The sequence below is a fragment of the Megalobrama amblycephala genome, linkage group LG12 (assembly GCF_018812025.1).
Source record: "Megalobrama amblycephala isolate DHTTF-2021 linkage group LG12, ASM1881202v1, whole genome shotgun sequence".
In the NCBI taxonomy this organism is placed as follows: domain Eukaryota; kingdom Metazoa; phylum Chordata; class Actinopteri; order Cypriniformes; family Xenocyprididae; genus Megalobrama; species Megalobrama amblycephala.
In genome coordinates this window covers 21,245,721-21,261,078 of record NC_063055.1, presented here as the reverse complement: position 1 = coordinate 21,261,078, position 15,358 = coordinate 21,245,721, and the positions used below count along the sequence as shown (strand labels likewise).

General features: G+C 35.2%; 1 protein-coding gene across 1 annotated transcript; it reads right to left on the bottom strand.

The window, feature by feature from the left end:
• Positions 1-1,574: 1,574 nt before the first annotated feature.
• slc20a1a (solute carrier family 20 member 1a) lies at positions 1,575-11,590 on the bottom strand. Its single transcript, XM_048209704.1, has 11 exons — positions 11,434-11,590; positions 9,557-10,190; positions 9,074-9,214; positions 8,590-8,675; positions 8,359-8,455; positions 7,140-7,259; positions 5,518-5,733; positions 4,890-5,379; positions 2,981-3,166; positions 2,541-2,625; positions 1,575-2,439 (listed from the first exon to the last, which is right to left on the bottom strand). Exons 2-11 carry the CDS (start codon positions 9,903-9,905, stop codon positions 2,275-2,277), a joined length of 1,935 nt encoding a protein of 644 aa, XP_048065661.1. The 5' UTR covers positions 9,906-10,190; positions 11,434-11,590; the 3' UTR covers positions 1,575-2,274.
• Between the last annotated feature and the right edge of the window lie 3,768 nt (positions 11,591-15,358).

Below are 15,358 nucleotides of genomic sequence, written 5' to 3'. Positions count from 1 at the left end.
TAAATGTTTATTGAGCATCAAATCATCATATTAGAATGATTTCTGAAGGATCATGTGACACTGAAGACTGGAGTAACGATGCTGAAAATTCAGCTTTGCATCACAGGAATAAATTACTTTATCAAATATATTTAAATAGTACACAGTTATTTTAAATTGTAATAATATTTTACAATATTACTGTTTTTTACTGTATTTTTAATTAAATAAATGTAGCCTTGGTGAGCAGACGAAACTTCTTTTAAAAACATTAAAAATCTTAGTGGTTCCAAACTTTTGGACTGTACTGTATATAAATTCAACTTTAAAAAAAAAATATTTTACATCCATGTTTTTGGTAATTTTTAATGCACATTTTGTAAAAATCAGTAACTCAAAGACCAAAAAAATCTGTGCGTTATGCGTGAATGACAAAGTTCTTTTAGGGCATACATATTTTCTGTGTAGCTGGCACTATTTTTCAGTACCGGCAGGCAGTGCAAAAGTCTTTTTGCCTGTGTTTTAGGTTGATGTTAGTAAGTTTTATAGAAGACAGAGAGGAAAAGCTGTACCTTTTCCAGAAAGTATTGAGAGTGACTGAAGTGCATCAGAAAATAAGTTCATAGTAAGAAAGAAAGAAGCTGAAGATCAAGGTGGATAGAAGCAGTGAGAGTGAGGGTAGAGATGAAAAATATAAGTCATAGATTGTGGAATTCAGGCATTTTGGTACATTATCTTATGCCAGTTTGCATGGAAAATGTGATCCATACTACAAACCAAAGATCTGATGCCATTGCCTACTGGCCTCACTACACTGACAAGCAGGGATGCTCCAAATATGATCACAGGTCAAAATTAATTTGCCTGTGGAAAGTGTGGGCTACACTGAAAAAGAAGCGTCTTGTTGATTTTCACTTGTGCTACAATCATTGATTTAGAATTCCAAGAAACACTAAGACATGGTTTCACTACTTTCCAGGCAGTGAAGTTGCATCTGAATTTGTGTTAAGTTTTTGTCATTTTCACATGTGAGTTCCAGGTGAAATATAGTAGCACACAATGAAATGGATTGTTAATAAAGCTTTTTAATGTTTTTGAAACACTAAGACTTTTTCACTATTTTTTACATAGTGAAAATGCATTTGAATGTGTGTGAACTTTCAGACAATTTGCCAAAAATAATTTACCCCAGTGGGACAAAGTCAGTTATTAATGATGGCGCCCTAGAAATTTTTTTTTTCAAAGGTCAGATGTATAAAACTAATTTTGGAAAAATATTTTAGCCTTAAATATATGTAAAATATAAAGGCATTTATTTTTGTCTAGCTGTGATTTCATGATTAGTCCCATAGAGGGCAAAAGAATGGAAAACAAGAAGACTTATACGTTTGTAAATGAGAAACACTAGTGAAATTGTTTTTAAATAAAGCATTTAATTTGTGTTGAATATTCAATTTTAATATGTTAAGCATATCAAAGGGAATATAATAGACTGCAAATTCTAATTCATTGAAATGCATTGCACATGAACCATTTCAAAGTTTGTTAAGCAATCACCAACAACAAAAGAGTTATAATCTACAGTATCACAACGATTATGGGGTTCCAGTCTTTTTATTTATTTGAAATTGTAACAGTGAAAGATTGAAGTGCATGTCCACAGATTGAATATTCTTGTAATAATTTACGTGTCTTGTCAAATATAATAAACTTTGTTTTGTTTGATAGGATTTCAAAGATCTTTGAAAGATTTATAGAATCATCTTTAGCAATCTCCATTTTATACACTTTTCTAAAATATACATACTATTAATAAATATGTATTTATTATGTATTAAAAACAGGTCTTTCACAGTTTAAGATAACAAGAAAGCATAATTTATAATGTTTTGTAAAAACTGTAGTTTATTTACAGGTGGAAATAAGCATGCATATGTCAGCAGAAACATCATTTATTTCAAATGTCATGCAAGTATATAGAATTATAAATAAAATATTGCCTTACAGCTCAGAGTAAAAATGCCAAAAGTTGAAACAGAATTTTAGACCAACTTAATATTTTAAAAAAATATGTGAGGCCCCAAGTAAACCTAAATAAACATTTTCATTCCACATATCTCACACATTTTACAGCTAAAAAAATCACAGAGTAAGAGTGTGATGTGCAAACAAACACAGTCTTTGATTTGCTATGTACAGTACATATGATGAGACAAGTTGAAGGGGCATTTCATAGTTGAGGCCCATTTTTGCTCAAAAGTAAGTATTTACAAGGAGTAAATGGTTTAACATACATTAGGTCAGAGGCAGTATAACATAATAGAAGAGTGCCATTATAGCAGCACTGATGAGACCAGAAATTGGCACGGTCACAAACCAAGCGATAAAGATATTCCGGAACAGATGCCAATCAACGGCCTTCCTGGAGCGGAGCCAGCCAACTGACACCACTGATCCAACCTGTCCATGCACACACAAATAAATATAAGATAATAAAATTGGATGTTTAATACTACAAATTGTACAAGTGTAGGGATTTAATCTACTAGTAAGCGACTCACCTTGCAATGAGTAGTGCTGACTGGTAGTCCAATGTTGGAAGCGACAACCACAGTTACAGCAGAGGCGAGCTCAATGCTAAACCCACTGCGAGACAGACATGATGATTATAATAAGCACTATAAGCATCTTTACACACATCACAGGACCGTTTGAATGGAAAAAAAGTACCGCGGCATTGTCAAAATGTCATAATACTAAAGACAAGACAAATTTTCTTTACTTCTGTGGTGCTTGAGGGAATTTCCATGAGACAAGGACTGTTGTTAAACTGTTTGTTTACACTGCAAAGTCAACAGAGATAAGAAAGTGGGAACCGGCCCTTAAGCCCCATGAGAACCACGGTGATAAAAACTGAACTATAAAGCCTGATCCCACAAATAAGCGCTCTTATCATCGGTTTCTGCTCAGTGGAGGTATGAAGGCATAAGCAGCTTGTTACCTGGAGGGAGTGATGGGAGTCAGGTCTTTGCCCATGGTTTGTATGACCCTTCGACCCCAAATCCAGAGTCCTGTACAGATTCCTACTCCACCATACAGGAGCAACCAAATTGGTGTCGGTGCATTGGGTGCTACAGAAGCGGTGTCATAAATCAGCCAGAGAGCAACGAGGGGGCCAATCGCATTACTGTAAGAGAGGAATGATGGGTAATGTTAACATTTAGAGATGAATACTGTGCTCATTATAAAACAATGTGAGAAATAGGGTAGAAATGCATGAAATACATTACCGTTTAAAAGTTTAGGGTTGGTGAGATTTTTAAAATGTTTTTAAAGTATCTTATGCTCTCCAATGCTGCATTTTTTTATTTATTTTTTGATAAAAATACAGTAAAGGAAAGATATTGTTAAAATAGCTGTTTTCTATTTGTATGTAATTTATTTTCCTGTGATGCAAAGCTGAATTTTCAGCATCATTACTCCATTCTTCAGTGTTACATGATCCTTCAGAAATCATTCTAATATGCTGATTTGAAGTAACATTTCTTATTATTATCAATGCTGAAAATAGCTGGTTAATATTTTTGTGGAAACTGTGATTTTTTTCAGGATTCGTAGATGAATAGTAAGTTCAATTAACAGCATTTATTTTAAACAATGTTTCTTACCAATTTAAAACACTCAAGCGTTTCTAAACAATTCAAATGCAAGACGAGGCTAAACAGATCTCGATTCGCTATTTTCTGTGCGCACACACACAATCAGAGGTGCCTTTTAGATGCCGAGCAAACACATAATCGAGCTCTGTTTCGTGACTCCTTGAGCTTGAACGGACAAATACACTCACAAAATCCCCGCCTCGACAAGTATTCTTGTATATAGTCGGTTATAAAGTCTGCAGTGAACCTAAACAGTTAAGATAACTTGAAAAAAAGGGATGTTTCATCATATTGGTTCCGTGCATTCGGTCGTGCATTCGTACATTGGGTCTGTGCATTTAGTGACAGTAGCCTAAAAATAACTGCTGTCATTAATTGTCAAACAACAAAACAACTTTAACAACTTAATTTATGCAGTGAACGCTATGCATGCAGTGTTATTACAATATTTATATGCATATTATTTCTGTATAGTACTACTGTTAGACCTAACAGTTCTATAGTATTTATCTGTTTTAATTTGTGTATTCTTATTTTTACTGTGTGTTCTCACTTGTCAATGTTTGAACTTTATTAGGAGTCATTGCTGTGGTATCAAAGTAGCCTACTTAAAGTGTTCCTTAAGTAATGAATGGGAAGAAAAGCTACATTTGTCTTAAAACCTCACATTTTTATTTGTTCTTTATTTATTTCTTCTTTTTTTTTTTTGCTGATCTAAAAAATGATCCTATCCGTGACTCAAAAACCGTAATATGATCTGAACTACGAGTTTTGTGATCGGTTGCACCGCTACTGTATATCAAATGTAAATTTATGTTTGTTATTATGAATTTTCCTGGTTAAATAAGCATTACTTAAAATAGAGAGACCAAATACAACTCTATTTTGTATTTTTTGTAATAACTATGTTATGTTCTATTTATAAAACCAAGTATACATTTCATCAAGGTGGTGTTTTTGCGCATTTTTACATTCATTCCAAAATAATTAAAGGCAGTAACAATTTAAACAATAAATATTATTTGTTAATTAATGTTCACATTTTCTAAAGATTTTGACAAAAAAAATCAAAAATCAAAATAAAAAAAGTCCCACACACTATCAGAGCTTACAAAAGTATCACATTTTTTAATTTAATTATTTTATCAAAAATGAAATAATTTTTTTTGACACTTTTGTAATCTCTGATAGTGTGCGGGACTTTCTTTTGATTTTGGACAAAATATGAAAGGTTTCTTATGTCTCTCATACCTAACATCATTTCCCCCATGCGCAAACGATCCGAAGCACGCGGTGAGGATCTGCAGGAACTGGAAGAGCGTGGACACCTCCGGCTTGTCAATTTCAAGCTCATCTATTTCCTCTTCCAGCGAGTCTCTTCTGACGGTCTCGTCTGCCATCTCCACTGCCAGAGCTCCATCTCCTTCAGCAACTTCTCCATCAGCCACTGCAGTACAGTAACTGTTATAGCTGTCGTACCGCGAGCGCCTTTTCTCTCCATCCAGTCCGGTCCGGCTTCCCTCGCCCTCCTTCAATGACCCATGTATTCCATAGATGGCCATGGTGTAAGAAGTATAACTGTTGTTGCGGCGCATGGGTTTTTCTCCGGTCTCTCCCATACATTCGCCCACTTTGGCCAGGTGAAGTTTGTGCAGTAGATCCTTGTAGATTCCAGAATCTTTGTGTACGGTGTGGAACTGGCTCAAGTCTGGGACAGCAATTCCGGCACTGCCATTTAAAGCTAGAATGGATGAACGAAACATTTTGAATAAAGAATGAGTAATATAGTCAAAAGAGAGAAATTAAAGCTTAATCAGTTAATCAAAACACAATCTTCTGTAAAATTAATTTAGTGTGTTTATCATTTCAAGAGGCTGACCATGAGTGCAATCCAAATCTTTGGTGTCAAAATCTTTGTTGTCCAGGTCGGTTTCCGCTGAGCCTCCGATGTCAAAGGCCACTTTGTTGCTGTCAGCAGGGGGTGTCTGTGGAACAGGAGAGTAGCTTCGAGGTGGGACGGGATGGTCCACAAGGCCATTTGAGGATGGCTTCTTCTCAATCAGTTGTGTCCCACTAGTGTCGGCAATATTCTGACCTGAAAAGGTGGAAACAATTACAGAAATAATTATATTAAGAGGAGGGATCCAAATGCATGCAAAGTCAATGTGGCAGTTTATTAGAAACATTTACAAAGATATTTTATTTCGTCATGTTGCCATAGGTTTCTTGAAAAGGCTTTAAAATACGAAATAAAGTCACAATGTGAGACATTAAAGGTGCCCTAGATTCAAAAATTGAATTTACCATGGCATAGTTAAGTAACAAGAGTTCAGTACATGGAAAAGACATACAGTGAGTCTCAAACTCCATTGTTTCCTCCTTCTTATATAAATCTCATTTGTTTAAACGACCTCCGAAGAACAGGCGAATCTCAACATAACACCGACTGTTACGTAACAATCGGGGTGTACGCCCCCATTATTTGCATAATGCCAGCCCATGATCAAGGGATTACACAAGCCAGTATTAACGTCTGGAGCTGCACACAGCCGAATCATCAGACTAGGTAAGCAAGAACAACAGCGAAAAATGGCAGATGGAGCAATAATAACTGACATAATCCATGATAGCATGATATTTTTACTGATATTTGTAAATTGTCTTTCTAAATGTTTCGTTAGCATGTTGCTAATGTACTGTTAAATGAGGTTAAAATTACCATCGTTTCTTACTGTATTCACTGAGACAAGAGCCGTCGCTATTTTCATTTTTTAAACACTTGCAGTCTGTATAATGCATAAACACAACTTCATTCTTTATAAATCTCTCCAACAGTGTAGCATTAGCCGTTAGCCACGGAGCACAGCCTCAAATTCACTCAGAATAAAACGTTAACATCCAAATAAATACTTTACTCACATAATTCGAAGCATGCATACAGCATGCATGACGAACATCTTGTAAAGATCCATTTGAGGGTTATATTAGCTGTGTGAACTTTATAAATGCGCTGTAATATAGTCAACAGCTCGTGTGGCAGGGAGCACGCGATTTAAGGGGGCGGCGCCGAGTGTAAATCAGTGCATTGTTAAAGATGCCCCAAAATAGGCAGTTAAAAAAATAAATTTAAAACAATCTATGGGGTATTTTGAGCTGAAACTTCACAGACACATTCAGGAGACACCTTAGACTTATATTACATCTTGTGAAAAAGCATTCTTGGGCACCTTTAAGTCACAACTGCAAGAAATAACATTGCCATTGTGATATATTCAAAAGTTTGAGGTTGATAAGATTTGTTAATGGTGTTATTCTTGTTGAATAAAAGTACTAATTTCTTCTTTTTTTTTTTTAATCTTTCAGAACTTTTTATAAAACGTTTGAATGTTTCAATAGAGTTGCAAAAACAACCTTCCATACTTTTTCTAAGAATTTCATACTTTGAGTATTTTAAATTAAATATACTCATAAAATTACAGACATGATAATATAAATATTTACTTTTGATCTTCTTCTTTAACTGTGGACACACAATGAACCAGACCACCACAGCAGTAAGCATGGCACAGCCCAGTGAGATCAGCAGAGTGCCCCACCATGGTACCCTATCGAATCCCAACACTGTAGAATAAAGAAAAGAAAGAGATGTAAACCTAACATGTTTTAGTGTTAAACAGTGCTACATATTCTACACTTTCATACTGAAAATCAACAAGAACACTCCAAGTCTAACATTCCTCATGAAAAGTTCTTGGGTTTCTCTATTAGCAAATTAGCATTAGCATTAGCATAACTTCAAATTCTGATTAATAGCAAAACTGTGTGGATAAATCAACCTGAAATACAAATAATCTTAAAAAAACACTTTTTTTTAAATGGAGGAATAAAAATTGTGTAGTGAAAAAAAATCATCTTTTTTCTTTTCTAAACAATGAAAGCACGTTTTTCCTTCAGAATTACTGTAAGCCTGTTGTGTGTTGACAAAACACTGCAGTGAGATAAGCAAACGGTTATACAACTTCTGTTTCAAATCAGGTTGAAATAGGGCACTTTCCAGTGAAAGTGTCCTTTTTATCATTATAACTTATGGCTAAGTTACTTTTCAGTTCCTCTGAATGAGAAGAATCAGTATCAAATAGGGTCATGTGCATGGCTCAATAGATAACCAGGAAGAGGGCGGCCCTGTGGTCCACTGATTAGTACACAGATCCTAGGACAACAGTTGGTTCTCAGAGGCCTTTTTTTCTTCAGTACATCATGTACTCCCTGAAGTTTGCTTAAAAGTACAGATTGCTGAACTTGGGCCAAAATTATGTTTCATAATTTAATTATTCAATCAACAAACTGGACAAACAGCCACATATTTTCATATAGCACATATATTCATTAGCAATATATAGTATACTGTGTTTAACCCACCAGCCTATGTATGTGTGAATGTGAAAGTAAATTAAAGGTAAGTTAATTAAAGACCGATGAGGGAGGGGTAATGTATGAATACACGTGATCATGACCTCAGCATGTTGTATATGTGTTCAAATCATGCATCATATCAAAGTACAATCTTATTGACAATTTGAGAACAAAATGTTACTCAAATAAATATGACACCCCCCCCCCCTCTCTTTAGTGACATTTGGAGACATGGGATACAAATAAAAAATCTTTTAATCAAATTAAAAAATGCAAAACTATTTATTTAGAGAAGAAAAAAGCTTACTTGGTGCTCCGGTAAACATGATGGAGAACAGATTGATTCCCATGGTAACAGCATAGAAAACTGGTAATGCTCTTAAACCATTGGGCACCGGATCCTCCTAGAGCACATGGATATATATGGTAAAAAAAAAAAAAGTATGTTCTTTCTTTATTGACAACAACAAGAGATTACGAAGTGCCAAAACAGACACTGGCACATTATGTAACAGGTGAGTTCAGATTTGCCTTTTACCTTATTCAAGATGAACTTGCGGACAAAGTAGAAGAGAATGGCAGACATTATGCCGGAGAGAAGAGGAGAAAGAAACCAAGAGGCAACTGGAACACATATATCAATGAGTTACACAAATGTGCATAATGTAACATCCAAACAGGGATGCTATTCTGTTATCTAAAAATTATATGGCCCAAGATTTCTCAGGGCTGTATGCCGAGTATCAACAAACACCCAGTAAGTCACCAGGGGTAAGCATGTGACTGTGTTTCCTGTCTGTATAGTCCAAAATGTTCTGTTCCATAAATAGATCTCATTTGGGTCATGTGAAAAGAACAATAAAACTAAGAGATCTGCATTAAATCATGATGGGGTGGTCTTACCACTTACTATTTCTGGGGTCACATGGGAAAATATTCTCTTTTCATTAACTGACTCATTCTTCATTTAATCTGACTAAGCACGTTTACGCAAAATCTCAAAAATACTCAATTTCACATACCAATGCGAAGCAATTCCAGCCATTTGACCCCCTGATGACCCCTAGCAACCATGGAAAAGCCGATTGTAGCACCCACAATGCAGTGCGTTCCAGAGATGGGGAGTTTCAAGAACGAAGCTACGAGCTGCCAAACAGCAGATCCTGTAACAGTGCAAAAAACAAACATACGGTTGTGACGTGACCAACACAAGTCATGACAATATGAGAAAGTTCCACCTAGGTGATATTCTCGCAATTTACTGGATTCAGCTGAATATCATTCCCCTGTGAAACACACTATGATGGACATTTTGAGGGTGTTTAAATATGTATTGGCTTTGAGTGAAAGAGAGAGCAGTGGAAGTCAATGGGGTGATTCACAAATATCTTCTTTTGCATTTCACAACAGAACTAAAGTCAGGTTCAGAATGACATGAGGGTGAGAAAATGATGACAGAATTTTCTTCGTTGACTTAACTATCTTAAAATTAAGTATGTACTCACCAAACATGGCGCTGATAGAGCCAGCCATCAGCACAGCCTCTGAGCCATTGTACATGTGAACATCGATGATACCCGAACGGATGGTCTCACTGACCTTGGCCCCTAAAAGGATGGCACCCACTGTCTCAAAGATGGTGGCCAGGACGCAGGCCTGGCGCAGAGTCACGACCCCAGAACCCACTGCTGTACCAAAGGAATTGGCCACATCATTGGCGCCCACAGAGAACGCCAGGATAAAAGCGATGACAAAGCCCAGGATCAGCAGCCAGAGAACACCAGACATGTCTGTTTGTGTGGCCGCCGTTAGCATGGTAACAGTTGCAAGGGATGCTAGTGTAGTGGATTCCATTGCTGGAGAGTAACTGCACTATTGGGCTATTGTGAATCAAACTGAGTCAGACTATTGAGGTATTTCTTCTTAATAAATAAATAAATATCCAAAGTAATAAAGGAGATGAGTCAGAAAATCAATCTACACCCTGTCTATCTCCACAAATGAAAAGTAGCAGGAGGTAAAAAGCAACTGTTAGCTACATATACTAATATCAGTCAAATCTTTGCATTGGCTTTGGGTGGCTACACAGACAGAGACATCCATTGTGGACAAGATCCTAGTAGTGATCGACGGTACATTCTGGAAAAGAAAGAGCCATTTGGATGAATTAGAGACTTTAAGACCAGACAATAAAAACGCACAAAACAGAAACACACAATTAAAGTAAACCACACTGCTTTTATATGCTTTGATTTAGTTATTTTTGGGGGGGATGGTACAGAGTCGGATTTGTGGGTGCAAAATAGCCTAACCTAGTCCACATAACTACATAAGCAAAATAAACAATGGGTACACACGTTTAAAACATGTTGACAATGAAACTTTGGCCATACAGTCTTTAAAATAAAGTCATTTTTCAGCTCAGACTGTAATAATTCGGTTTAAAACCAATGCAAAGCACAATATGCTACTGATAACATTTCATATTTGCAGCAATATCTTACTATTTTATATAGTAGTTTTACCTTTATCACGTGGCTGGGGTGGTAAACAACAAAGACACATGGTGTCAAACAAAGGGATAATGATTTTAATGCATTTAATTATTTATAAGCATATTACTTACTCTCTCTCTCTCTCCTTAAATCTGTTAGCATAGCATATTATTTATCCACCATTTTTTTTCCAAAAAACCTTTGAGGGACATTAAGATCTACTGTGTGCCAGTGTAAGTAGTCAAGTAAGGAATTTCCAAAACAAAGTGCCATATTCATTTGGATAAAAGAGGCTTAATAATGCTTCATTAAGCATGCTATTTGATTATGAGCCTGAAAATACTTTTGATATTTTGATGGCAACTTGTAACCTTATGATTGCAAGTTTTGATATAACACAGACTATTGCATAAGTGCCTTCAGACATCAGAGGATTTAGAGACTTTACAACACTTTACAAAGGCTTGAGCACGTGCTTCTTAAGAGAAGTAGATGAATGACTTGTTGAATGACTTATTGTTCTATGAAAACAGGTGTTTGATTTGACTTTGTACAGAAGATCTGCCTCCCAAATCATTATGATGTTCCCTGACCACACAAGAATACATGCTCAAGAATTGTCAGAATTTGTCAACATTCTAATTATGTAAGCACCAAGTCTGGGTCATATTAAACACAGATAGTTGTGAAAAGACAATTGATGTAAGATGACCAACACTGTGCAGTTCATCATGCTATTCTGAGTTGCTGTTAAGGATATGAATGTAAATTAACGATGTATTACTATCCAAAATTACTAAAATCATATCAAGTTTAAATACACAACTTTTGCAACCCTTAAAAAAACTCTCAGATGTAACCTAAAAGTAACTAAACAGAATACTCACCAAATGCGTTGAATGACTTCTGCTTAAACAGCTGTGTAAATCGATAAATGCACGCTCAGTTCCTGTGTAAAACACACAAAGTAAATATGACCCTGAAAACCTTCTTAGACTTTAACTCCACGACTCAACTAACTGTAGATCAGTCTGGCCTGTTATATATAATTACTAGAGAAGGAGGGGAAAGTGAAGAAAACCACACCTCCAGAGAATCATGAGACTGCGAGTTCTGTGAAAGCCAAAGACTTTTAATGTTTAGCCAGAGGTTTGCTCACCAGTTATACTTAATATTTCATCATGTGTGCCTTCATGTACACACATGCCTACGTTTTTCTCTATATGAAACATGACCACATAATTGTGTATAATATTAAAGCAATGGGCTGTGAAAAATTACATAACTTTGTTTTACAAGAGCTCATTTACAAACTTCTGTTAATATGCCAGGTCTGGAAAGAGAAAGTTGTTACAAAAATCTAAAAAGAAGAAGAAGAAGAGAAAAAAAGATATTAGGTTACACTATAAACCAATTTATAAACCAACTATAAACCAATTTGTGGTTTATTAGGTTACACAAAGTTCAACTTTAGACATTCTACTAACTATAATTAACTTAGCAACTACATGTCAAATAAATCTCAATAACTGTCCTTATTAACAGGCCCTCAATCATATCATTAGTATTAGTAGATTGTAGTAGACTGTTAGGTTAGGATTAGGGTTAGTAGATAAGTACACTCAAAAATTGTTGGATTTACTTAAAAAATAAGTGTCAAGTGGTTCCATGCAACAATATTGAGTAATTTGTACAAAAAACTATTTAGTTGAATGAACAAAAGAAATTCAAGTAAAGCTGACAAAATTTCTTTGAGTAAATACAAATCATTTGAATGTCACTGTTACATAATATTTATGTGCAGTTTACTTAATTATGTTATGTTGATTATGTAAGGTGAACACATTTGTTTTTTTGAATAATCATTTAAATAAAAAGGATACAACATATCAAAATGCACTCAAAAAATACAGATTGAACAAACCGAATTGAATTGAGAGCAGGAATTTCATCCTATAAACACATGTATTTGAGTGCGCACAGCCTAAACACAGGCGACACTCTTCTGCATGATGGTAACCATTCAAAAACATTACAGAAACTACTCTAAATGTCCAACATAACTGAACATTAAACACTAACATAAACTAACAACATCTTTCCCTTTACTGAAAAACACATAAAATAACACTTTAATCCCTAAATTTACTCTCCTAATGCAGTCCCTTGCAAAGCATGCTGGGAACTACGGATCCACTGCACAGTTAGTTATGTCAACAATAATGTGAGCGTTTCACTAAGCAATGTTAGGTTGACTGAACAAATACTTGCTTAGTAAAGCTGACAATACTCAATTTTAGTAGAAACAACGCAGTTAAATTATGTTCATGTAGTTAAATGAGTTTTTTAAGTAATGTGAACAAGGGTGGTTTGAGTGAAACTAACAACAGTGAAAGTTCATTTTTTTGAGTGTATAGATAAGTAAATAAGATGACATGTAGTTGGAAAGTTTCAAGAATGTCTGCTGGGGAGCATCAAAATAAAGTCATAGCAGATATTAAGCAGACAGTCTACTAATACTCTAATGACTAAGAGTTGACACGTAGTTGCAAAGTTACTTATAGTGAATAGAATGTATAAAGTGGACCATCGAAATAAAGTTTTACCAGATTTTATAGCTTTTAGAGGGCTTAAAAATAACTTTAGAATAAACTAAAAAAAAATAATTGTGTAAAATTATACTGTTATTGTATATGTTGCACATAATTGTTCTTATTAACGGGCCCTCATTCTTTTTGAAAAATTGCTTAGATAATGGAAAACAGTTTTAAACTCAGAACAGGATAGATCATGATACAACTACCAATCTCTAATCATTTATTAGTGCACAATACTTATGAACAGGTCTTTTTCCGTTATCAGTGACTAATGAACATCCGTTTTTTCCATGTGTCACAGAAACACATCTATGGCCGTCAGCAACTCTGCCAGGACCGAAATGCTACGATGAACACTGGACTGCTGACATCTTTCTTTGTGTAATTATTTACCGTTTTAAAGTGATGGATGGTATGTTTGATATGGAAAATGCCTTCTCAGCTCAAATAAGGAAAGAGGCAGATATTTTTGGATCAAACTTTGAACCCCATTTGGGAAGGCCGGAGGGGCCTGGACTGACGGTCTGTCAACACATAATGCCATTGAGATTACTTCCATGTCAGTGACCCACAGTCTGCACAGCACTTCTTAAAGAGGAATTTATCTTCAATACAGTAGGCCTACTTAATATTGCTATAGTCTCTTTTCAAACAGAATTTCAATGTGACAAAAAGGGGGAAAAGAGTTCAAGGTGAAGCATCTTCATTAAAATATGGCTATTAAAGGCTTACATTAGTTTTGTCATGGACATCTGAGTGCAGATACTGTATGATGATGCTGAACCCGAGGACGTCATTTCTGCTATCAAGAAAGAAACTACTGCTCAAAAGATTGGAAATTATAAGATTTTTAAAATGTACAGTAAAAAAATACAGTAAAAACTGTAATATTGTGAAACATCATTACAATTAAAAACAACTGTTTTCTATTTTAATGTTTTAAAAAGTAATTTATTCCTGTGATGGCAAGGCTGAATTTTCAATTTCCAGGATTCTTTGACTAATAGAAAGCTCAAAAGAATAGTATTTATTTGAAACAGAACATATTTGTAACAATATATCAATCTTTACAGTCTCTTTTGATCAATTTAATGCATCCTTGATGAAAAAAGTTCAAATTTCTTTAAAAAAAAAAAAATAATAATAATAAATAAATAAAACCAAATTTCTGAAGTGTGTACTGTATGAATATGGATATATAAGCATCATGTTTTGTACACTTCATGTGCATCTTGGTTCAGTCACGGGGGAGTGAGGAATTTTCCCTACAGGATTTTTTGCTTCCACACAAACCCTGACCTCAGTCCAGACCACAGGCAGCTTCATGTGAAATGCAGAAGGGTCTGGATCAAGGCCAGACCAAAATTAAACAAGCCTGTTGTTGTATTTGTCTGAAATGGCAGGTTTTTCACTCTTCTTTGTAATTCAGAGACTGGCAGATGTTGCTTAACATCTAACCTGCTGGTTAGTCTTGTGAAATAAGCCTTGACATTTTGAACTTACTCCTACGAAGTAGTTTTCAAACATTATATTTGCCTCTGGTTTTACAAAACAGATAACCTGCTCATTTAAACTCTCTCTGGGAACATACGGTAAAATTAAAAATGATCTTCACCTCTCAGGCGCACAGTGGCAGCTCTGTTTTTCCCCAAACCGCGTGCTTAAACCTGTATTTAAACTCGACGCGTAGGAAAACAGGAAAAGAATCTTCAGACTAAATAGTTTGGTTTTGCCATGTGTCTCACCCACATGTGTCTGCAGGCTGCTCAGCCGTTCCACTAATAGGTTAGCACACTGACGCAGTGCAGGAAGACGCTAAAATAAGCTGTTTTCTTCCTGGTCCGTTGAAGGCTCTGAACTGAGTGACATAGTTCTCTGAAGCCCAGTCTGCTCTGCACCACACTACATAAATCCCCAAATACCAAGATAGGGATTTTTTTTTTTCACTCATAAAATAGATATATAGGCTACCAAATTGAGTTAAGGACCTATCAGTCTGCGCCATCTAGAGTTTCAAGACAGAACTTGGCATATATATATATATATATATATATATATATATATATATATATATATATATATATATATATATATATATATATATATATATTTTTTTTTTTTTTTTTTTTTTTTACTATGTTTTTAAGAAATACACATGCAAAGTGATAAGAGTGTTGTACAGGAGGTTTGAATGTGACTCATGAAGCCTGATTAT

Excerpts from the sequence above, each read along its gene's own strand:
- slc20a1a (XM_048209704.1), bottom strand. The coding sequence starts at position 9,905 with ATGGAATCCACTACACTAGCATCCCTTGCAACTGTTACCATGCTAACG. Across the intron at positions 8,676-9,073 it reads GCTGGAATTGCTTCGCATTG|TTGCCTCTTGGTTTCTTTCT; the intron begins GTATGTGAAATT and ends TATGTGTTCCAG. Across the intron at positions 3,167-4,889 it reads CATGGGGGAAATGATGTTAG|TAATGCGATTGGCCCCCTCG; the intron begins GTATGAGAGACA and ends CCTCTCTTACAG.